General features: G+C 44.5%; 1 protein-coding gene across 5 annotated transcripts in view; it reads left to right on the forward strand.

Moving 5' to 3' along the window:
* Window positions 1-1,481: 1,481 nt before the first annotated feature.
* LOC121879407 overlaps window positions 1,482-25,502 on the forward strand; it is a 29,223-nt gene continuing 5,202 nt past the window's right edge. For all 5 annotated transcript variants that reach the window (XR_006091325.1, XM_042386035.1, XM_042386036.1 and 2 more), the window contains exons 1-22: window positions 1,482-1,744; window positions 6,330-6,411; window positions 7,106-7,563; window positions 13,585-13,663; window positions 14,247-14,452; window positions 15,220-15,340; window positions 16,382-16,668; window positions 17,209-17,376; window positions 18,047-18,125; window positions 18,261-18,340; window positions 18,622-18,742; window positions 19,691-19,794; window positions 20,554-20,694; window positions 21,100-21,205; window positions 21,349-21,467; window positions 21,627-21,746; window positions 22,099-22,175; window positions 22,401-22,535; window positions 23,364-23,510; window positions 24,257-24,405; window positions 24,979-25,114; window positions 25,409-25,463. Coding sequence is in view for 4 of the 5 variants with exons in the window: in XM_042386035.1 (XP_042241969.1) it covers window positions 7,167-7,563; window positions 13,585-13,663; window positions 14,247-14,452; window positions 15,220-15,340; window positions 16,382-16,668; window positions 17,209-17,376; window positions 18,047-18,125; window positions 18,261-18,340; window positions 18,622-18,742; window positions 19,691-19,794; window positions 20,554-20,694; window positions 21,100-21,205; window positions 21,349-21,467; window positions 21,627-21,746; window positions 22,099-22,175; window positions 22,401-22,535; window positions 23,364-23,510; window positions 24,257-24,405; window positions 24,979-25,114; window positions 25,409-25,463 (2,827 nt within the window). In the remaining variant the exon portion in view is untranslated. The remainder of the gene's footprint in view (window positions 1,745-6,329; window positions 6,412-7,105; window positions 7,564-13,584; window positions 13,664-14,246; window positions 14,453-15,219; window positions 15,341-16,381; window positions 16,669-17,208; window positions 17,377-18,046; window positions 18,126-18,260; window positions 18,341-18,621; window positions 18,743-19,690; window positions 19,795-20,553; window positions 20,695-21,099; window positions 21,206-21,348; window positions 21,468-21,626; window positions 21,747-22,098; window positions 22,176-22,400; window positions 22,536-23,363; window positions 23,511-24,256; window positions 24,406-24,978; window positions 25,115-25,408; window positions 25,464-25,502) is intronic.

Consider the following 25,502-nt stretch of genomic DNA (forward strand, 5'->3'; position numbering starts at 1 on the left):
ATGGCCGGCCCAAGAGCCACCTAGATATGAATTTGTTGAAGGTGTAGAAGCTCTCACCAACACAACAACCACACCCTCAGTTAACGAGCTGCATGACCCAGTGTCAAGGAATAGTCCGAGAAGACCGGACAACACGCCAACTGCACTGGCTAACCATTACCCTGGAATACGATCCGAAAATCGATTTACGTCCAGATTCCCAATTACTGCTGGGTAGACAGAGGCAAATGGCGTAAAGAAACTTGTCCATAGTTTCACCCTGCCCGGGATCGAATTCGGGTCCGCTCGCTTGCGAGGCGAGCGTGCTGACCATTATAACACAGGTCGCCGTTTAATGATATTCTCACACACACACACACATACACACACACACACACAGACACCCTCCCACACACACACACACACACACACAGACACTTCCACACACACACACACACAGAGACACCCTCCCCACACACACACACACACACACAGACACCCTCCCCACACACACACACACACACACAGACACTCTCCCACACACACACACACACACACACACAGACACCCTCCCACACACACACACACACACACACACACCCTCCCCACACACACACACACTCACACACACACAGACACACACACACACACACACCCACACACACACACACAGACACTCTCCCACACACACACACACACACACACACACACACAGACACTCCTGCACACACACACACACACACAAGAGACACCTCCCACACACACACACACACACAGACACCCTCCCACACACACGCACACACACACACACACCGTACGTCAGTGATGATGGTATACTCGTCACAGTGGTAATACGTCATTATTTTGTTCATTCATAAGTACAGTAGGTGTGAATGGAGGCCAGTCAACACGTACTCAGGTGGTGACGTCACGTTTATGGAGGTGTGACAGGTAAGGTGACGTGTTCTGTTGTTTCTTGGTTATTTTCAAGGGCTCGGATTAACCACCCTAGCACTAACGCTAACCTAATCTAATCTAACGTTATCCTAATCTAACCTAACGCTAACCTAATCCAATCTAATCTAACGCTAATCTAATCTCACGTTAATCTAATCTAATCTGACGCTAACCTAATTTGATCTAACGTTAGTCTAATCTAATACTAATCTAACGCTAACCTAAGAAGAATGTGTGTGAAACTAGTGGTAAATGGAGGTTGGTTGTGTAGTGTACTCGTGGTGCTGGCGTCCGGTATGGATAACATGAGCCTCGCAATGTCTCTCTCTCGCTCACCAACACAATTAACCCAACCGTATTAGGCTGTTCGTTGACACACCCTCTCCCCCCCCCCCTCACCTATACCGCAATAGAACCACAATAAAAATAAGGTTGTTACATAATACAGTAGTCAAAAATGATGATTATATTTTGTGGTTTGCTTTTGAAAACTTGTGAAGAGGATGTGTCGTCATGTCCGCTAGCAGTAAGGTTGATGGTGTGGAGTGCGCTGTTCACTGTTGGATTCGTGAAGGCGCGGTCGTCAAGAGCATACAGCATTTACTGGTCCTGCACTTTCATTTAATTTTTTTTTTTACACCTAGACTTCCTACCCTGTAATACTTTCCTTCCCTTACCTTCTTCTTCTTCAACAACTTCAGATTTCGTCATCGGCCGTTTTGCCAAGTGGAAATTATCCTCAGCCTCCATCTTCACCTACAGGAAGGACTTTTGGGTTCGTCTCCTAGATGCAAAAACGACAGGAAGGGTAAGTTAGGCATTATTCTCACACACAGTTTGCCTAAGCTTCACGTAATCCAATCTTTATTATGACATACAGTGAGGAGACAAAATTTGGCATGGGCGCTAACGTAAAAAAAGAAAAAATGCGAGATATTTCAGTGTCAATTAAAATAAATCTAATTAGTGATTATTAGTTTTTTGTACCGTATCTACGAACTGAGCTATTTATTACGACAAATAAAACACAAATCACCACAGGAACTAGAAACTGCCCGTAAAGTGTTATTTTTTTCCCGTATATTATTGCTTATTTCCGTGTTGTGTTAAGTCGGTTCTTTTACCTCACCCAAATTAATGATTCCTTAAGGTAAATGTAATGTGTGTTTTGCTTACCCTGTGATGCAAAGGTGAGGAACTACTGTACTTCGTGTGGATTTTATTTCATTATTACCACGTGATAGTGATTTTCTAGATTTTAAACATTATGAAAAAATAAAAAAAAGTGACACACAAAAAATCAAGTTGTCCTGATAAAGAACATCTTAAAAGGTTTCGTTCATAAAGGCGGGAGGGTCACCACGGCGGAATAATAAGTGAGTTTCGTCTCAAGATTTCGTCCGCCATTGTGAGTTTCTTCTCTTCATATCTAAGTTATACAAGATCATCATCAGCTCCCTTTTTTGTAGTTCACTCACGTATCCCTTTCTTTAAAAAATTTCGGTATTAGAGGTGCCAAAAAAACTTAATTTCTGACATAACCCCAGAAATAAAAAGGTCAAGGGTGAACGAGCCTATAATAATAATGGGAGCCCCTCGAAATCGAGGATGGCCGGCCCAAGGGCCTCCTAGGCGTGAATTTGCTAAGGTGTAGAAGCTGTCGCCAACACAACAACCACACCTAAGTTAACGAGCTGCATGACCCAGTGTCACGGAATAGTCCAAGAAGACTGGACAACTCGTCAACTGCACTGGCTAACCATTACCCCGGAATACGGTCTGCAAATCGATTAACATCCAGGTTCCCAATTACTGCTGGGTAGACAGGCAAATGGCGTAAAGAAACTTGCCTATAGGGTGTAGCTCACAAACAACCAAAATCCCAGTGCCGAATGGGATATTCTGGACACTGCCATGGCAAAAACCTGCAGAGAGACCCTCGGCCAGATCGAAAGAATACACCAGGACTGGTTTGAGGAAAATGACCCGGCAATCAATGTACTCGTCGATGATAAACGTGCTGCTTTAACTGACTGACAGAACACCCCACAGTCTCTGACCAAAGCTGATACCTTCCGCAAGAAGAAAGCGGCAGCCAAGCGTGAACTCAGCAATCTAAAGAACGACTGGTTTTAATAAAGCACGTGAAACACAAAAAATTGCATATCAGCACAAGATGTGCGAACTTTTCAATTTCATTAAAACATTTTATGGACCAATCACTCGTGGCGCCGCCTGCCTCCGCTCATCCGACGGTAACTCCCTAATTAAAGACGATGAAGGCATCCTTCAGTGCTGGAAAGAGCACTACCATTCACTGCTCAACCGAAACACCGACGTGGATGTCCTGACTACCCAGCAGGTCCCTCAGCACCCAGAGCTGACCCACCTCAGCTATCCTCCATCCTTGGATGAGGTAACTACTGCCACCAAACAAAAGAAAAAATAAAGCCTCAGGGCCTGATGGAATCCCAGCTGAGGTGTATAAAGCAGGAGGACCTCTGTTACCAGCCGTCTCCATTCTCACCTGGAGAATATATGGGAAAAGGAGGAAATCCCCCAATCTCTTAAAGACGCCTACATCGTCAATATTTATAAGAACAAAGGTGTCGGCAGCTTCCATTACTGAACTTCAGTATGCAGACGACTTCACCCTTGTTGCTCACACTGAACGCGACCTACAGGAGATCCTGAACACCTATGCAGATGTGTGTGCACACTTTGGCCTTGAGGTGAATGTAGGTAAGACTCAGATTCTCTTTCAACCTGCCCCTGGTTCAGCCACACCTCCACCATCCATCCAGCTTAATGGTACCAGCCTTTCAAATGTTAACCACTTTCGGTATCTCGGCTCCCACCTGTCCACCACAGCGGACATCGATGAAGAGATTCAGCATCCGATCAGATGTGCATCTCAAGCCTTTGGCAGAATCCGAAACTGTGTCTTCAGCTGTAGGGAGCTGAAATTATCTACAAAGTTACACGTATATCGAGTAGTGGTCCTCCCCGCCCTCCTATATGGCAGCGAGACATGGGTCATATACAGGAGGCGCCTCAAGGTACTTGAAAACTTTCACCAACGTAGTCTACGTTCCATCCTTCGAATTCGCTGGGAAGACAAGAGATCAAATGTCAGTATTCTTGCTGACACCAATGGTTAGAGCATCAAGGCTACCATTATCCATGAACTACGCTGGACTGGCCATGTTACCCGCATGGATGACAGTAGGCTACCAAAGCAGCTACTTTACAGTCACCTAACGAATAGTAAGCGTAACGCTGGTGGGCAACTGAAAAGGTATGAGGATAGTCTTAAGAAAAACCTGAAAAGTGCCAAATCGACCCCCTCACTTGGGAGACGATCACTCCACACCGTGACGCTTGGAGGAGAACAATGCAAGAAGGTGTCAATACTTTCGAGTTAAACCGACTGCAAAACGAGGCAGACAAGCGCCAACGCCGGAAAGACGCTGCCATCGCCCCTCCCGCCCTAGATGTAGCCCACCACATGTGCAACATCTGTGAACGTATCGGCCTCCTTAGTCACCTCAGAACTCACCAACCTTGGTGACAACCTTAATAACTCATATCATTGTATCATAGCTGGATGATCGTCATACTCGATTCCGAGTGACAGCAAAGTAGTGTAGTAGCAGCGTTTAAGATTATAACCCGCTGAAAATATTCTTGGCCACGTGCCGTTCGATCAAATCATTTTTGAAAACTTGAGGTATGCTTGAGATTACCCTTCGGAATAAATAATTAAATTACGTTAAGTGAGATTACGTCAGATTAAGTTAGGTTAGATTAAGTTAGGATATTAGGTTAGGTTTGGTTTGGGTAATTACTTTTTATCGAACTACACATGCTAGGAACATTTTCAGCATGGTAATAATCTCAGCACGTGACACCGGCTACACCGCCCTACCCAGCGACGAGGCAACTGACGGAAGAAATCGGTAATAAAAAAAAATATTACGTCTTCATTCATTATCTTCTTTCTTTCACAATTCTCACCAACATACCGACTCCTATATCCCCAGTCGCCTCTCTCTACCTTCTGCCTCAACATGGTGGACATTTCTTTGTTGTGGGAAAGAGGAAAACTTTTACAACGCCTTTTTTTACGACATATCTTCATACCTTCTTACTCAAAATAGTGGAAAAGATATACTGTTGGTATAGAATGAGAAGATATATAATTCAGCTTAATTAAATGATCTGTTGTCCTTGGTAATAAAAATCATTTCATTGATGCCCAAACCACAAACCTCAATACCACAAAATCATGAGCACCAATACCAAATTATTCCCATGTCGTGACTGTCTTGATAATACTAACTTACCTTTTTGTCTCGCAATAAAATGAGAAGGAATATGAAGAATAATTTAATCCTTGAAAATTTGGGTTACCATAAATTTTATAATATCGTAGCGTTTAAGTCAAAGGGGGTGACATCGTCGTTCCCAGGGGGTTAAATTATCGTTCTCAATCATCGTTCTAAAAGTTAAATCATTGTCTTTAAAGGAGATGATGGCAGTGATAGACCAGCAGGCGTCGTAGCAGACAATGCCAGTAATAAACCAGTAGTTGCCGCAGCAGATGATAACAATTCAGCAGGCGTCGTAAACAACAGATGGCCCCCCAAGCAGTCAACATGTTGGCTTTGTGTGCCTATATCCTGTAGAATGATGAACGGATGCACCACGCCTTCGGGAGGGATATGACGTACCCCCAACCACAGTTACACGATACGTAGACTTTTCTTAGACGAACCAAAAGAACAACAAATACACACACGAAAAAAAAAATCATACTGAAGTCTTTTTAGAAGGAAGCCATTTCGTAACTACAGCCTGATTATTTTATCTTCAGTTTCCGAGAAAAACAATTATTGTCGGAATTCACTCATATCGAATATCCTGACCTTTAAAAACGAAACGACACCACCGGAAGTCATACTAAACCTTGAAGAGAGTGCACTTTTTTTTGAGGGGGGGGGCACTGAATGCTCTTTAGTCAGCTGCCTGTAACACCATAACAACAACAACAACAACTCTTTACTTTCGTTGTTATTTTTGTTGTTTTATTTCTATTTTTCTATTTTTTTTTAGATATTTCCATCGAGTATAATTCCAGATTCTCTCGTATCCTGAGTACAATCTTGATGCTGAGTTAACACGAAGAGGGAGGTATCAGTGTGGATGATAAACTATTGTATACTGTCCTCGGAGAAAACAAACTAAGGATGCGAGCAAGTGCGTGTGTGTGCGTGTGTGTTCCTAAATTAAAACTTTCGACACGTGCATTAGACAGACCAAACAATCACTAACATTACCTTGCTAACCTTGAGTGCATCTTCTATTCCTGTCTGTCTGTCTATCTCTCTTAGGGATGGAGGTGGTGGTGGTCGTCAAATACTCATCTTGTCTCTGCTATTGGTGCTGCTGTCTGCCCAACCCACTAACATGCAGGTAAGTAAATGGTGATCGTTTTCTTTAGTATTATGGATTGATTAGGCATCACCGTTCATGTAATTTTGTCACCTGATGATTAAACACCTTTAACCTAATTTAAACTAACTTAACTTTCCCCATAACCTAACATAACTTAACCTAAACTAAACTAACTTAATCTAACCCATAAATTAATCTCACTCAACCCATAACCTAACTTAACCTAATCTGACCTAACATGGCCTAGACTAATGTAACTTAACCTAAACTAACCTAACATAATCCACCCAGGTAGTGTTAGAATGTTTAATTGCCAGGTGAGCTAAGCTGGGGTGCCTTATCTTCATGTCATTTTTTTCTATATATTTGGAACAATTTTCTTACAAAAGAAGAGTTAAGTGAGACCTACTCGCTCAGGGGCGCGCGCGCGCGCGTGTGTGTGTGTGTGTGTGTGTGTGTGTGTGTGTGTGTGGGTGTGTGTGAGTGTGTGTGTGATAAAACTAATAACTATATACAGAATATCATCATTGAAAATACGAATTAAATTTAATCTAAATGTATACGAGCAACTGTACAACACACCCACCCACCCACCCACCCACCCACACACACCCACACCCACCCACCCACACCCACCCACACACACACCCACCCACCCACACACCTGAGAAAGCTAATTATTATAACCTCTCTTTATTACCACCACATGCAGACAGACAACATGGAGGACACTGTCGTAAGCAACACAGAAGCCGAGAAGAATACCAACCTTTATGGCAGTGACACGCCCTTCAGTGACACGCCCTTCAGTGACACGCCCTCCAGTAACATGCTCTCCAGTGACACGCCCTCCAGTGACAAACTCTCCAGTGATGATGCACTCCAGTGACACGCCCTTCAGTGACACGCCCTCCAGTAACATGCTCTCCAGTGACAAACTCTCCAGTGACATGCTCTCCAGTGACACGCCCTTCAGTGACATGCTCTCCAGTGACACGCCCTTCAGTGACAAACTCTCCAGTGACATGCTCTCCAGTGACACGCCCTTCAGTGACATGCTCTCCAGTGACACGCCCTCCAGTGACATGCTCTCCAGTGACACGCCCTTCAGTGACATGCCCTCCAGCGACATGCCCTTCGGTACTACTACTGAAGTCATCAATTCCCTGGGTAAGTGAACTGTATATCATGTAAGAAAGTAATAATAATGATGATAAAGATGATGATAATAATATAATAACTTTGTCTGTCTGTCCCAAACAAAACCAGAACACCCACACCGTCACTATGTTGAAATGAACTGTAGTTTGAGCTTTTCCCCATCTAGTTATTATATATCTTATTTGTATCACTTATGTTACTTGTATATTATTTGTAATTCGAAACCCATTCCCCAAATATGTAACTGTATATTTTCAGCCTTCTGTAGCGCTGAACAACCGGACGCTACATGATATTTACTTATCAAATTTGAAGGGAAGTCACACACACACACACAGTAGTAGACAGTCACCAAACAGGGAGGTACTACCGCCTGGGAAGATATTGGAAGCATAATGTGTTGCCTAATGATAGACCCTGCTGCCATACGGCGTTACGAAAATTGTGATCAAGTTTCAAGTTGCTGATCTGACTTTCTGCCTCATTTACACTCAATTGCCAGGTCTCAATTGTTTGTTTCTCTTACCATTGACAACACAACATACATATATTGTTAATCATTTTTGATCTTTTTTTAATTTTTGTATTTCTTTATGGTTCTTTATTATTATTATTACTGCAGTGTTGTTATTATTATTATTATTTTTATTTATATATTTTTTATTATAAATTTCACTTATCTGAATTATTATTATTATTTATTCGCCTCTGGGCCCTGATTTGGGTCAGTGCCCTGTGCCTGGGTGGCTAATACCCTTAAAAAAAAAAAGCTAAAAAATTTGTGGTCAGTTTCTCATTATTTTGTCACAATCCTTATAAGATTCGCTACGAAATTATGCTGAAAAAAAAGTGATATCAACTTTTTTCTTCCAATTACCTGGTTTTAATTGTTTTAAAGGCATTTTCTACCACCTGAGCATGCTTTATCTATCATCACCTGAAGATTAGAAACCTCAGGTCATTTCCACCCTAAGATTAACCACCCTAACGAACCCTCACCTAATAACTAACTGTAAGAGTGTACCATCGTACGATATGTTTTCCCAGGTTGAGTGGGGGGGCTTGTCCTTGGCAGCGCCTGATGGCCAGTGCCCAGCTGACGCTGTTATAATAAAGTCTATAGAAAACATGGTCTATGACTCCAACCTCTCACATGGCGCACAGTGAGTAGGATATGTCGGGGCCCGACACGCCATTACAGCCCTGACAAGAACGCTGACATGGCCCCTACACGTCCACGATTCTCGACGCCCTCAAGGGGACGCCAGGGCTTCTCTACACCGGCCGGGAACACCACGCGCGCCCAGCAGCAGGCCATGAGTGCATTGATGGCTCAGATGGCGTCTCTAGGTGCTGGCGGTGGTCATGCTTCTATGCCGGTCATGAAGCCCTCAGCAGCTGTCGCTCCAGAGAAGTGTGAGGCAGAAATGCCAGCAGCTGCGTTTAGGACATGGAGGCGGTCCATGGAGTCATGGGTGCTGCTGAACGGGTGGCCACAGCTGGTGGCCACACTCCACATTCGCCTGAACTGCGTCCCCGCACTCCAAAGAGTGATTGACTCGAGATACCCCAGCGGTCAGTGGGAGCAGCTCTCGCCCAAAGAAGCCCTGGACGCCATCAGTGGAATGGTTCTTCAATCTTCAAACCAAGCTGTGAAATGGAACGAGTTTTTCAACAGCAAACAAGGTGAAGAGGAGCCCATGAAAAGGTATTTTCAATGATGCTTCGCAGAGGCAGTGGAGTGTGAATTTAAATGTCCCACCTGTGATAACGACCTCTCTGAGTACATGCTATTACGTAAAGTTATGGTGGGCCTGAGTAACCCAGTGTTGAAAAGGGAAATTTTCCAGGGGTACTCTAGTTATAATAGTGTTGAAGTGCTTAGAAACAAATGCATGTTATTTGAGGCAGCAGTGAGAGATGCTGGTGTATTGTGTCGTACGTCTGGCCAGGCAGTGGTGGGAACAGTTGCGGAGGCAGTGGCGGGTGGTGATGACGTCACCGGTGAGCCTGAGGTAGCTGCCGCCCGACCTCCACACCCAAGTCGAGGACACTGTGGTAATTGCGGCGTGTCACATGCACCTGGTAAAAGTAACTGCCCTGCAAGTGGGGCTACATGTCGCAATTGCGGTAAGGTTGGTCACTTCAAAAGGTGTTGTAGGAGTAAGTCAACCCTAAGTGCTCCTGTGGATGTGTCAGGCGCTGTTACAGTGGCAACAGCCCAGCTATCCCGCCACCCCAGGTTACAAGTGTTCGTGTCCCAGGCCGGGGGCAATTCCCCCGCCACCCCTGTGCTGGCTGTAGCCGACACGGGTGCTATGGTGTGTGTGGCAGGCGCATCCCTGCTCCGGGACATCGGTTTGTGTCCGGGGCAACTTCGGGCCCGTAATGGCTTAAGGGACGTGGCGAACAAACAGCTCAAGTGTCTGGGGTCCGCCCCCTGCCGCCTCGGTGTGGACGAGGGGTCCACCGTCCAGGAGGTCTACTTCGTGCAGACAGCCAAGGCCCTCTATCTGTCATTGGAGGCCTGCAAGTGCCTCAACTTGGTGCCTGTCGACTTCCCGCTCCATAGACGTGCTGTGGCTGCCGTGGGCGATGGAGGGGAGCGGCACACTGCCGACGATCTACCTCCGAACCGTTTACCTGAGAGCAGCCGTTTCCCGCCGAGGCCAGTTGAGATACCCTTGCCTCCTTTGGAGGAGAATGTGGCCAGGCTGGAGGCATGGCTACTCACGCACTTTTCGTCTACCGCATTCAACACCAGCAGGTCCCCACTGCCAGTCATGACTGGTCCCCCTCACCGTATCCACCTGACGCCCGGCACGACCCCCTACGCCTGTCACACACCCGCTCCCGTTCCGAAACACTGGGAAGCGGAGGTGAAGGCCCAGTTGGAGGAGGACGTCAGGAGAGGCGTCATCCAGCCAGTGCCTGCTGGTGAGGCTACGGAGTGGTGCGCCAGGATGGTCGTGGTGGCCAAGAAAAACGGTCAGCCCAGGCGCACTGTGGACTTCCAACGCCTCAATGCAAGCTGTCTGAGGGAGACGCACCACACACCTGCACCATTCGACATGGTGTCTGGGGTGCCAGTGCACTCGTTCAAAACCGTCGCCGACGCCTTTTGGGGATTTCATCAAGTGGAGTTGGAGGAGGAGAGTAGACGCCTGACCACATTCATCACGCCGTGGGGACGTTTTCGATACTGCAGGACGCCCATGGGACATTGCTCAGCGTCAGATGCTTACACCAAGAGGTTTGACGACGCTATTCAGGATGTGCCCCGCAAGTACAAGTGCGTGGATGACACTCTCCTCTATGACTCCAGTGTGAAGGGGGCGTTCTGGCACACTTACGATTTTCTGGAGACCTGCGCTCGCACAGGTATCACGCTGAAACCAGAAAAGTTCTTGTTCTGCAGGAGAGAAGCTGAGTTTGTGGGTTTCCTCCTGGGGTGGGACCTGTACCAGCCCACTGCCCAACGTCTGTCAGCCATCAAGGACTTCCCCATGCCGGATCAGCCATCAATCACTGACATCAGGTCCTGGCATGGCCTGGTTAATCAGTTGGCTCCCTTCCTTGCCACTGCACCTGTGATGGAGCCCTTCCGTGAGCTCCTCAAGAAGCCAGTGGGCAAGCAGGTGTATTGGGACGACCAGCTGCGGCTCAAGTTTCGCCAGGCCCAGGACACCATCTGTCAGTTGGCCAGAGACGGCTTGGTGTACTACGACAAATCCAGGCCTACGGCAGCTGTCACTGATTGGAGCAGGGAGGGCATCGGCTTCGTCGTCCTGCAACAATACTGTGCCTGTGCCTCTCCAGAGACGCCCTTCTGCTGCAGAGGAGGGTGGCGGTTGGCTCTGTGTGGTAGCCGACATCTGAGCACGGCCGAGGCCGGTTATGCTGCAGTAGAAGGGGAGGCCCTGGCTGTGGTGTGGTGCCTGCGCAAGGCCAGGCTGTTCCTCCTTGGCTGCCCGAACCTCATTCTGGTGACGGACCACCGCCCCTTAGTTGGCTTGCTAGGGGACAGAGCCTTCACGGATGTGGCGAATCCGCGCCTGTTCAGGCTCAAGGAGAAGACCCTGCAGTACCGATTCACGGTCAAATACTTGCCAGGGAAGCGGAACTGTGCAGCTGACGCCCTATCCCGCTTCCCCTCCCTCAGGGCGGCGCCTGATGCGGAGGACATGGACCAAGAGGAGGACCTGTGCGCTGCAGTGTGTGCAGTCACAATCGCAGCACTGGATCAGGATGGGTGCATCACTATGGACGAAGACACAGTGTGCAAAGCGGCTGCGGACGACCCAGTGTACCAGATTCTAGTGTCGAGGGTGCTGGCGGGCGACTGGCACCCCCACAAGTCACAGGAGGTGGCCTGTCTGCGCCCGTACTTCTCGGTGAGGGACAGGTTGGCTGTGGTCAGGGGTTTGGTCACCTACACCTTTGACCAGGGCTGCGTGCGCCTTGTCATCCCCGACTCCCTCCGCCACCGGGTCGCCGTTAACCTGCATGTGGGGCACCAGGGCCTCGACTCAATGCTCAGGCGGGCCCGGCAGTCTGTCTATTGGCCTGGCATGGAGGGTGACCTGCAGTATCATCGGTCCCGGTGTGCTGCTTGCGAGACCCACGCCCCTTCCCAGCCTCCGGAGTCGTTGGTTCTGACCCCAGCGCCAGACTATCCCTTTCAACAAGTGGTGGCCGATTTGTTCCACCTGCAGGGCCGCACGTACCTAGCATATGCTGACCGACTGACAGGTTGGCTGGAGATCGCCCACTTCCCCAACGAGGCCACCTCTGGAAAAATCATCGCCAGTCTGCGGGCCTACTTCACGAGGTGGGGGGTACCTGAGCAGATCTCCACAGATGGAGGTACCAACCTTGCCAGCCTTGAGATGACAGATTTCCTCAAGTCATGGGGGGTCGAGGTGCGCCTCTCGTCGGCCCACTTCCCCCAGTCCAATGGCAGGGCAGAGGCTGGGGTCAAGGCTGCCAAGAGGCTCCTCAGGGATAATACTGGGCCCGGGGGTAGCCTGGACTGCGATAGGACATCCCAGGCCCTCCTCCAGTACCTGAACACGCCTCTGCGGGGGGTGAACAAGTCGCCCGCCCAGCTTGCCACCGGCCGCCAGCTCCGTGACGGCGTTCCCGTGGCCAGACAGCACTATAAGGTGGACCAGCACTGGCGGCGGGCACTTCGTATGAGGGAGGTGCGCTTGGCCGAAACACAGGATGGGGTCCTGTCGCGGAGGGAGGTATCCCGCCAGCTGGCTCCCCTAGTCGTGGGCACGCAGGTGCGTGTGCAGGACGCAGCTACCAAGCTCTGGGACAGGACAGGCATAGTGGTGGAAGCCCGCCCTCACAGGCAGTATGCCGTCAGGTTGGGTGGCAGTGGCAGGGTGTCCATCCGAAACAGACGCCACTTGCGAAACGGCTCCACACCTGTGCCTACTACTCCGGTGGTGCACCAAGCTGTGCCTCCTGGGCCCCCTTCTGCTGTGCCCTCCATACCCGCGCCCTCCTCCGCACCCACGGCCCCTCCCCAGTCGAGCGCGGCCAGGCCCAGGAGAGGCCGTAGGCCTCCGGGCTGGTTGACGGACTACGTGGTGTAGTGTATGTGATGTAAAATCAGTTTAGAGTTTTTTTTTGTTTTTGTTTTGTTTTTGTTTTTTTTTCCCTTTGTTTGACTGGTTTTTCCTGCATTATTGTTGTTTTTATGAATGCATTGTTTTCCTTTTGTTAGTTCAAAGGTGCATTGTCATTTCCTTTTAACTTGGGGGGGAGATGTAAGAGTGTACCATCGTACGATATGTTTTCCCATGTTGAGTGGGGGGGCTTGTCCTTGGCAGCGCCTGATGGCCAGTGCCCAGCTGACGCTGTTATAATAAAGTCTATAGAAAACATGGTCTATGACTCCAACCTCTCACACCTAACAATCTAACGTAACTAACCTAACCTAACGTATGGGTTATCGGAATACATCATACAGCCTATAACGTTAAGTGGACACTGAATATGATAAATTTTCTTCCGTAGCTACGATAGAGTTACGACTGAGAGAAGATGACAACTGGCTGAGCGTAACATGGGATCCGACAGACCTGTCAGGAGAAGGGTAAGTCGTTCATTCAAAGCTTTCCCTACGTTATTTATCCATGTTTGCTTTCTATTTGTACAATACCCAATTTCTCCTTATCTCTCTCTATCTCTTTCTCCGTATGTGCAACACTTTTAGAATACCCTCTTTGTTTTCAGGCTATCTCTTCCTCCCCATTATCTCTATTTCTTTACCTATCTCTCTTTATCTCTATGTGCTACACGTCCATTTCTTATCCACATCCTGTCCTTCATTTAGTATAGAAGTTGACGTATATTCATCATTTAATAAATCCTTCAACTGCAAGTCTCCTTTACGTCCACATTCCAATCTCAGTAAGTTGTCTTCGGCTGTAGACATCTTCATTCATTATCCCTGCTAACCCTTCCCACCCAGCGTTACTTAAAGTTGAGAAATTAGGTTTTTTTTTTTTTTTACCAATTCTCATAATCCGTTTTGATATTCAATTCTCTACTCTTCCTCCCGACAGGTAATTCATCTTCATAACCCTCCCTTTCTTAATTGCAAATGCCTCTCAACAGGTAACCTCTGCCATTAGGTACAGGTAACCCAATTCAACAGGTTAACCCTCTCTCAACAGGTATAAAGTATGTGTCCTATGCCAGAGAGACGATGACCCTTGTAACTGCGGAAATTGCATGAATCCCCCAGAGAAAATCACCAACGAAACCACCATCAAGTTTCAGACCGAACCTAGCACCAATTATAGTGTGTGGCTCACTCCTCCTGACGCTCTGTGTAATGGTAATGGAAGTGATGTCTACTCTCTGACGACGAACCATAGCAGTGAGTGAGGGATGAACGTTGGGGGTGTTGAAGGGAGGAAGTGGGGGAAAGAGAGAAGGGGGTAGGTGGGAGGGTGATAAGGGAGGAAGGTAGTGGAAGAAGGGAAGAGGGAAGGAAGGAGGGATGGGGAAGAGAGTTGGGGTAGGTGGGAAGAGGAACTGTGGAAGGTGAGAAGAGAGTAGAAGAGGAAAGGTGGGAAGGGAGGGAGAAGGGAAGGTAGGGAGAAGGGAGGGAGGGGAAGAAATGAAGAGGGTAGGGAGGAGTTTTTTTTTTAGTTTAACAAATTTATTGGCAAAGCTTGTAGTACAGTTTGCCTATTCTGAGTAATTCAGTCAGGTCTTGACACTGAGGGTAGTATCACTTCTCACTGCCACGCAGGACAGAGGTTCACACACAAAGAAATACATCATATTCATTAACAGCTATATATATATAGAGGTCAGATTCATGTGGGTAATGTCACTGTTCACTGCCATGCAGGATAGAGGTTCGTACATAAAGAGATGCATCATATTCATTGACAGTATGCATACACACATATATATACACATATATATACATATACACACACACATACATAGGTCAGATTCATGTGGGTAGGGAGGAGTAGGGATGGGGAAAAGAGTAAGGATAGGTAGGAGAGAGGGGGAAAGAGGGACATGGGAAGGAAGGAAGGGAGGGGAGAGAAGGGAAAGGGGTTATATATGTACTGTACAATTAACCTAACTTTCTGTCATCTTAAAATATTCTTACCATTCTTTCCCCAGATCCAAGAGAGCCAAATGTCACGTACAATCGTGAAACTAGCCCGGTGCTAAGCTGGGAGACTGGCTGCCCTTATATTGGTCCTGTCAAATACACATTACTCATAGATGGCGTCGAGTTTAAGTAAGATGTTCGTCTGTCTGTCTCTTGTCTGGTTGTCAACATTCCTCGTACTGTTTATGTGTTATCACTATCATCTCTCTGTCTGTGTCTGTCTCTCATCTTGGGAATCTCTTTCTCTCAATGTTATAAAACCAAAACCTTGTTACTTTAATATTATTTTCGGGATCACCTGAAGATTAAACACCCTAAAGTTAACCTAACCTAAAATTACCTTACCTAATATGACATAACCAAAACTAACCTAATCTAACATAACCTAATCCAGCATTACCTTAACTAACTTTACTTAATCTAACACAACTTAACCTATTCTAATATGAGCTAACCTAGTCTAATTTAAATCAACATAAGCTAACCTAATCTAATTTAAATCAACATAAGCTAACCTAAACTAACCTAATCTAACATAACCTAAAACCTATTCTATCATAACCATACCTAATCTACAGGTAATATAACCCAACTTATTCTAACCTAACCCAACCCCCACAATTATCTTCAGCGTATTTAATCATGAGCTGAAATAAACAGAGGGGGGGGGTTGTAGGGGCATGAGATATTGGTTCACACTCAGGATGGGATGGAGAAAGGAAACTCACAATGTGCTCACTGTATACATATTGTATTGGATGTACAATGCAGCTTGTTGCTGGGTAGGTAGCATGGTAATAAGCGTTGAGTAGAGAGAGCTGGGTGGTGAGGGTGCCCGGAGTGAGGGCACGCGGCTTGAGGGACGCCAAGGTCGCTGGCGGGAGCGGCAGCCACAAGGCTGATGCGGAGGAGGAGGTGTTGCTTGCTGGTGGCACTGGGTAGAAAGAGACTGGTCACAGCGGTGTCAGGCCTTATAAGGCGGGGGTAGGCGTGGGTAGATAGTTGACCCCCGCTCCGTGGGTGGCGCTGGAGGCGTAGGCTGGGGAATTCGAGAAGGTTCGGTGCTTGGAGGGGAGGAATCCACTACAGGGTGTCCAATTTTCAGCACAACACATACATACTTCAGTTAACAAATCATCATACATTTCTTTTTTCTAATTTTCCTTGCAGAATACACACCAACAACTCCTGTAACTACGAAGCGAAAATCATGGAAAAGTTGTCACCTGCCACCCGGTATAACTACACCCTTAACACACAGATACCCGACTGTGTTGAAGAGATTAACAGGAAGTCAGTAGAAGGGTCAGGGTCAAGCAGCACTCCTTCCATGTCAGATGAAAATGAGTCGTACAATGGGACAGAGACGCCCGGAGTTGGAGACAATCCTGCCAGTATCTGTTATGACAAGTGTGGCGTATGCGGCCAGGGGACACCGATCATCACTCCTCCTAACAGTAAAGTGAACCTCAAGCCTTTGTACAATGCCCAATTGCCCATCTCACCCTTGTCCCTTTATTATTATTTTTTTATTTAACATTACTGTTCATTAGTTTAATATTGTTATTATTATTATTATTATTTTCTATTTGCTACTTCTTAATTATTACGATTATCATTGTCGTTTCCTTTATATAAATACTGTAATTTCTTTCTTCACCGCAAGTTAATATTATTATCTTGTTGCTCTGTCTCACACAAATACTGTAGGTCTCGTTTTGATAATTCGAACCTAACCTAACCAACTTAACCCAACCAATCCCACTTAACTTACCAGATCTAACTAATTAGCCTAACCAAACCTAACAAACTAAGCAAACCAAACCTATAAATTAACTAATCTAAGTAACTTAACTAACTAGTCTAATAAACCTAATTTAACTCACCTAATTAACCAACCAAACTTTAACTAACCAAAATCTAACTAATCAAACTAAACTAAACTAACCTAACCAAACCAAACGTAACTAATCTAATCTACTTGGTGCCTCAATCAGACGAGTCCATACCTCAGAATTTAATGAAAGAGGGGCCAACCTTAGCCGATGCAGACCCCAGTTCTCGCATGGTGAAACTGACCTGGAATGACCCTGTGCATGCCGGGGTAATGGACGAGTTTGTCTTGAAACTAATCCACAAAGAAAATGTTACGAAGGAATGCTATAGTAAGTATGTACAGTGAATCCTTTACCCATCCCCATCTCATTTTGTCCGGACTTAACCCTCTCTCTACAGACAATGAAGGTATACAGTTCAGCATGTATACAGACAAAGCATGTACAGTATATACATTATACATAGACCATACAGGTAAACAAACAATGGTGAACAGTAAGGCATTTGACCAAGGTTTGTTTCCAGTCAGGTTCCTTTGTGTACAGTACTATAGATGTGAGGTCAGGATGTAAGTGAATATTGTTATTATGTGTTGCATTTCTCTTGTTATCTTAGTCCATTCCTCTTATTGCTACATTTATTATGCACTGTTCTTCTCTCATCATACCTTCCTATCTCTCTTCTTCTCATATTATACCTTCCTATCTCCCTTCTTCCCCTCTTTATCAGCCCTTCCTACTTCCCTTCTTCCCCTCTTTATCAGCCCTTCCTATCTCCCTTCTTCCCCTCTTTATCAGCTCTTCCTACCTTCCCCTCTTTATCAACCCTTCCTATCATCCTTCCGAAAAAATCCCACCACTTACGAACCTTTGTGAATCGAGTATAATTATCATGTCACAAGAGTCCTATAGCTACCCCATAGAAGTCCTTATTTCATTCGTCAATTTTAAGACTAAACAAGAAAGACAGGTGTACTAAGTGATCTCTATTTACTTCCAGTTAGTAATAATGGCACGAACGATTGTGGCTGTCAACGGCACTCCTGTAGTCTTCCGGTGAGAGCCAGGACAACATACACGTGAGTACAACTTAAGAATGATACGTAATGTTTGTGTATTGATTTGATCTGATATGCCACGTTTACGTACTGTATGTTCGTGATTATTATTTATCTTTTATTTATATATTAATATTCTAATTATGTCATCCACAGAATAAATGTCGAAGCCTTGAATAAGGATTTAAGATTGAGAAGCAAGCCAGCAATAGATATTCTGCATGTGCAAATTGGAAGTAGGTGTTGAAGCAGTTTTCTCTTTCTCTCTCTTTAACTCACAATCACTTAATCTCTTGAGTATAATATGTTTAACCTTTTGAATACAATGAATTAATTCCTTGACTACAACATCTTTAATCCCTTGAATACAATATCGTTAACCCTTCAATATGACTTAATGAAGTGGGTTAAAAATTATCATTGTATTCACAGCTGTTCATTTTCCATATCTACGAAAAAGTAAAAATATATAATTAATCTATCTTTAGCGTTCCTCTCCTTTCTTCTTTACTTTCAGCGCCTTTCTTCACGGGCCCACCAATGTTTGAGTTTAAGAATGGCGACGAGTTTGATCTCCACAAAGAATATCCCATCTTGATAGACAGTAATACCTTCAGCAATGACAACGGCGAAGTTGCGTAGGTATCGAGAGAGAGAGGAGAGAGACCACTTCCAAAAAGAACACAAAAATCCAAATATCCGCCAAAGTTAAAAACTGTGTCAAAACTAACAATCCCTTTCTATAATAATGAATATTTGTCTGGTCTCTTGTATTAACTGGCCACATCAGCAACACCTAAATTGAAATCGTAACAATGGCCACAGTTACCTCCATCTAACGGACAACGATCTCCTAAATAGTCCTCCATTTAACGGACTACTGCATTTGGTAGATCACAGGCCATTTGATGTGAAACTTTCATTCAACTGACTATTTAGGAGATCGTAGCTTAAATAGTGCATTAAATGGAGTTTTCACACTGAGCCACTATAACCTACATCTACAGTACTGTATATATTCTTCCGTCTAACTAAATATATAATATATAACCCTGGGATCTCCTGAAGAATAGACACCCCAGCTTATTTCACGTGATGATTAAATACCCTAACAGCTAACCTAATCTATTCACGACTAAACAGACCCTAACCTAAGATAATCTAACAATATAAACTAACAGAATCTAAGCCAACCTAATCTAGCCTAACCTAGCCAAGTCTAACCTAACCTAACCTACTGTAAGCCAACCTAACCTAGTCAAGCTTAACCAAACCAATAACCTACCCAAATCTAAACTAACCTAATCAAAACCAATCTACCCTAGCCAAGCTTAACCAAATCTAATGCTAACCTAAACCCTCCAGGTGGTATTAGGGTACAGTACAGTACAGTACTTAGATCATCATGTGAAATAAGCTCTTTTGGGGTCAGGGGATGTATCTATGCTATTCTGGTGATCACGACCTGTAATGTCAGCTTACCATGGGTTCGATTACCTTACATGGAGGATTACAATTAACTATACCCATATTAAACAGATTTTAGGTGATTGGAGTGTAATGCCCACGTGTCTCTTACTCGACAGTGGATACAAGATATTTGTGGAGAAAGGACATGGTCAAAGGAATACCTACAGGTGGATGGTTTGCCACAATCTCATCAAGGATTTTAAAAAGTTGCTTATCATCGGTAAGTTTTGATGTTGTAATTATCACTCATCGGTGGTTGTTTACACAGCCACTGTCTAATATAATGTGAAACCTATATCTTTTAATGGATTATATGGAATGGGGGGGGGTAGTCCATTATATCATGGTCTATTAGATGTGACGCCACCTACTAATGAACTACGACTGTGGTATCACTGTATGAGGAAACAAGTGGTTGGCTGTAAAAATTGGATAGGTCCTTCACAACACCAGAGTAACCCTGAAGACACCATAACTTTGGACATATCACTTAACTTAACCTAATCTACTGTAAGGTAACACAATCTAACATACTTAAATTTAACCTAACTTCACTTCAAATTTCCTAAACTAACAGAATCTAAAAATAACATAATCTCAACCTAACCAAACATAACCTAAGCTAACCCAACCTAATGTACCCTAAGCTAACTCAACCTAATGCACCCTAAGCTAACCTAACTTTATTTAACCTGGCCTAATTCTCTCCCCAGGTAGCCTTTGGATGTTTAATCTAATCAATTCATCAGATGAAATGAACTAGGGTTGCCTAATCTTCATGTGAACTACAACACTTTATTTAGAAAAACTAACAGAATACTGCCCTCCTTCCTTTGCTATGCCCATCTCTAAATAGAGGTGGTTTCTACAGAAGAACTCCACCATACTGCACTACAAAAAAGACTAAGTGCCCACCTTACTGCACTACAAAAGAAGATTAAAAGCAAACCCAAAGTTGTTTTAATGATATCTATTGCAGGTGTTGGCTCACCACAGGACACTTGCTCAAAAGACAAGATCTGCAACCCACCACTCACCCCTTCTATCAACTACACTGTAACCTTGAGCATTTACACCAACAAGGCTTCCCAAAACTTCAGCCTGTTTTTCACCACCGCTGGCAAGTAGATTTATTCCTGAAACTTATCTCCCTCAGTTATAGTACGTGTATATTTATATTTCAGTTGTTTACTTTTTATATTTATTCTGAGGATTTCAATTATTTGTCTATACCAACCACTTAACACCTTATCACTGGTCACTTGCATGGGATTAGTGGTCACTCACTGGGTGTTAATGGTCGCTCACATGGTGTTAATGGTTACTCACAGTGGTTACTGGTCACTCACAGGGGGATTGCTGGTCACTCACAGGGGATTACTGGTCACTGACAGAGATAGCGTTACTGTCTCTTACTCAGGAAATGTTACAACCGCTCAAAACTGGTAACTGGAATCACACTCACAAGGGTACCGCACTAAGGATAAAACTCACAAGGGGTTAATTTATTCTTGTTCTCTCACAGCTCAACCAGTGAATTGGCTGACAGTCGTGTTCTCATTGATTCTGGCTGTATTGCTAGTGGTAGTGTTGTCAGCTGTGTCCTACTACTGGCAGCGGTTTCTTCCCATGTAAGTCCGTCTTTATCATCATAATCATTGTTAGAACTATCTTTATAACTACTATTACTATTCTTTCCATTACTATTACCAGTGTGGTTATTATTACTATTATTATTATTATTATTATCATTATTCTCATCTTGTGTTTCCAGGAAGCGTAGTGAATCCCTGGATATTCCAATGGTGGAGTCCCTGCCTCCAGACGTCAGCATGGAGCATAGGATAACTCTCTCACAGCTAGCCAACACCGTCCACAAGCTCCTATCCAACTGTGAGTCTTTCTATGATGATGGGGGTGGGGGGAGGTAAAGGATTGGCCAAAAGGGATAGACCCCGGGGACTTAAGGATAAGATATATCATGGAGGTTAAGGTCAGATGTTACCGGGGTTGTGAAGGTGAAGCTAAGTGTGTGTATGTGTGGTGTTACAGGTCAGATGGAACTCAAGAGGGAGTATGCCTTACTCAAGTCAGTTTCGCCATCAAAGCCTTGTGAGTATGCCAATCTGCCCTCAAACAAAGTCAAGAACCGCTACATCAACATTCTACCATGTAAGTACAACTTTGTATGTATGTATTCATTAAAAAACTACTACCATACCTATAAATATAATAAAGTACAGCCATGATTCACCAGGAACCATAAGAGTAAAAAAAGAATGATGGCGATATCATGAGACCGTATTTAAACAAAGCAACACAACATTCACACATTTAACCCTCCATAAACTCACATGATTGCTTATAATCGGCAAATAGTCGGTGTAATTAATGGTAATTAATTCTATAATGTAGACTGGCAAACAAGTATATTACCATAGCGCCCAAATTTAAGCTTAAAATGACGAGAGTCGAGCGTGATGGGTCAACTTGCGATAATTCTAAGCTTATGTTTCCTCTACAGTTGACGAATCGAGAGTAGCCTTGAAGGAGTACCGTTCCATCCCCTGTAGCGACTACATCAATGCTTCATATATACATGCAAGTACTCACTGGTGCCTCGACTATAATTTCATGCACATATATTGTACATCTTCTCAAGTATGCACACACACTCTTTAAAAGTATCTTTATGGAAGGGTCCAATGAATTTAAAAAAATGAACACTGTGACTCCTGTTGTCTCAGTAGGGTTGTCAGTGCTACGGAATAAGTACCAATGTGTGCCGATACTCATCCCCTTCCTTCCCCCTCCTCTCCCCTGCAGGGTTACAACAAGTCCAGGGAGTTCATCGCTTGCCAAGGTCCTACAGATGATACAATTGAGGACTTCTGGAGGATGGTGTGGGAGAAGAACGTTCACATCATTGTCATGGTCACACAGTGCGTGGAGAAGAACACGGTACGTATGGTGTGGGTAATGGAGGGGTTGTATGGTGTGGGCGATGGGGGTTGTATGGTGTGGATGATGGGGGTTGTATGGTGTGGGTAATGGAGGGGTTGTATGGTGTGTGTGATGGGGGTTGTATGGTGTGTGTGTGTGTGATGGAGGGGTGTATGGTGTGTGTGTGTGTGTGATGGGGGTTGTATGGTGTGTGTGTGTGTGTGTGATGGGGGGAGTGTATGGTGAGGGTGAGGGAAGTAGAAGAGACAGACCTCACTTAACCTTACAAAAGCATAAACTTGTACATTGACCAGCTTGTAAACCAGTAAGATACCAGTAAAATAATGAATTTCCCAAACTAAGAAAATGGACTAAATTCACATTTGTAGGAACCCAAATTTGTATCACCCTTGACAACTCAACCAAGTGCACACACACACACACACACACACACACACACACATATATATCAATGAACGGGCCTAATTAATAACGAATAGCTTGCTCTGAAGACTACTCATATACAATATTTTAAGCATTAAATTACAGCATATTTTACTTGTAGCTTTCACCTCTTATCAGCTTACTAGCTGTTTAAGCGGTTGATCTATCCAGTGTTAGTACAGGAGAAAACCAGAGACCAGGAAACCCTTGATGTTTGGTAGTGAGGGTCATACTGGGTAATACCCCTTTCACGTGGAAAAGCCACTTTTAGTATTCCATTTAGCTAACTCCAGGTCCATTTTATTCAGCTCAGGGGGGAGCCTGTACACAAGGGGTTATGAATAGACATTACATAAATAAGATGTTCTTCAGCCATAATACTGTACATTTCTCTTCCACCAGAGGAAATGTGCTAAATACTGGCCAGACAAGGAGGAGGAGAAGGGGCTGGTACTGAGGCAAGCCATGCTGAGAGTGACGATGCTCCACCAGGCCTCAAACCAGGGGGAAGGTTACATCATTCGTAAATTCAAACTCTCCAGGATACCGGTAATAAAATTATCTGTTCGCATCTTTCTCTTTTAACTTAACGATTTATCTGAGTGTAAATCCAGTACAACATTCCCATGGTAATCAAAGTATCCATTATTCAAATGTATGTTCTGGGCTGTTACTATTGAACTAGGGGTCCAACTCTTAGATTACTTTTGCTAATGGTGGAAACAAACTAACCAGGACTAACTTAACTTCTCCTAACAATCTTTGATTAACTTTGGTTTATATTCTATATCACATGCTGTGGTTCACTGCACATAGACACTGACCAGACCAAATTCCTGTGTGACAGAAGTTTAATTTGCTTGCAGGTTATGGCATACTCAATTATCAAGCAGAAATTATTTGAGAACCTGCTGCCCTGGGTTTGTGGACACATTCTACTTCTGTTTTAACTTTCCAGGACCTGTATATTATACTGTACAGTATGCAGACGTTTACGAGACTATTTGTAACATACACAAGGTAGTAGACAATGGACCCCAGTTCTAATATATTGTAGTCTTCAACCTATTATGATTGGATAGTTATAACAGGATTTGATTCTTACCCATTTTAAAAGTTAGTTTAGATTAAGCTGGGCCACATTAGGACAGGGTTTATCATATTAAGACTAAGGCATCTCAGACAAAACCGAGGGGAGCGGTAACAGGACTGACGGCTACTAGGATAGAGGCCTGTTAGTGCTAAGGCCCATTTAATTTACTTCCCAAGCATTCATCTTACCCATGACTTTGCAGAATTATAGTTCGAGGATTGTCCAGCACTTCCACTTCGTGTCGTGGCCAGACATGGGCTGCCCGGATACCCCCAACCACTTGATCAACCTGGTGGAGGCAGTGAGGAAAGCTGTCCCTTCCTCCAGTTCCCATGTACTTGTCCACTGCAGGTAAGTCCTCACTAGCCATCTTCTCTCTTACCATTTTGTCTCCCATCCCGGTCTCTTCTTGTTTTCTTTATCACAGATTGATTAATTGATTTCAATTCATTACAAGTAAAATAAAATACAGTATGGATATGATCAACAATTACAAATAAACACTTTATCATATAACACATAATAATCGAACTCCGAGGATTACACGAAAAGTTTGAAGATTTATTTCAACTGTGGTCCTTAAAAACAACAACTAAATACTGTACCAATAACCCTAAACTTTAACCTGACCTCCGTAAATGGACCTTACTTTTGACAACTAGATCTTACGAAAGTACAACCAAACCTTACAGAGCCATTAGACCATACAAAGCCTCAACCAGACCATACCGATTTACGACCAAACCTTACAGAGCCTCAACCAGACCATACAGATCTACGACTAAACCTTACAAAGACTCAACCAGACCATACAGAACTACGACCAAACCTTACAGAGCCTCAACCAGATCATACAGATCTACGACTAAACCTTACAGAGCCATTTCCCAACTTCATTAACCATTCACTCACTCACAACCCCAGCGCTGGTGTGGGTCGAACTGGAACTTTCATTGGCCTGAACAACATGATAGACGAGATAGCTGAAGAAGATAGTGTAGACGTCTTCCACACTGTGTACAAGATGCGCATGCACCGTACAAACATGGTCCAGACTGAGGTAAGACCCCTATTAAAAGTCTTTTATTTGGTTCACACTGAAAATTGGGTTTTGTTGGATCCTTGGGAGGAGAGAGAGGGGGGAGGTCATATCTAAGCTGGGTTGATGGTTTTAAATACATTGTCAGTTATAAATACTGTACACCATTGTTTACTATAAATATATACAGCGCATTACATTGAAGAAAAGGAACATGGATATACCTGTGATTCACTTTTTAATCAGTTTTTGTAAGGAATCATTTGGGTTAATATATTAGTATGTATCAGCTCCATTATTTTCCCTTCACTTCAGGCTCAGTATGCTTTCCTCTACAAATGTGTCCTCAAGTACTACAACAACAAAATAGGTGAGTCTTGAAATACTGTATACTACCTCAATAGCTTAC

The sequence above is a fragment of the Homarus americanus genome, unplaced genomic scaffold (genome assembly GCF_018991925.1).
Source record: "Homarus americanus isolate GMGI-L3 unplaced genomic scaffold, GMGI_Hamer_2.0 scaffold30768, whole genome shotgun sequence".
In the NCBI taxonomy this organism is placed as follows: domain Eukaryota; kingdom Metazoa; phylum Arthropoda; class Malacostraca; order Decapoda; family Nephropidae; genus Homarus; species Homarus americanus.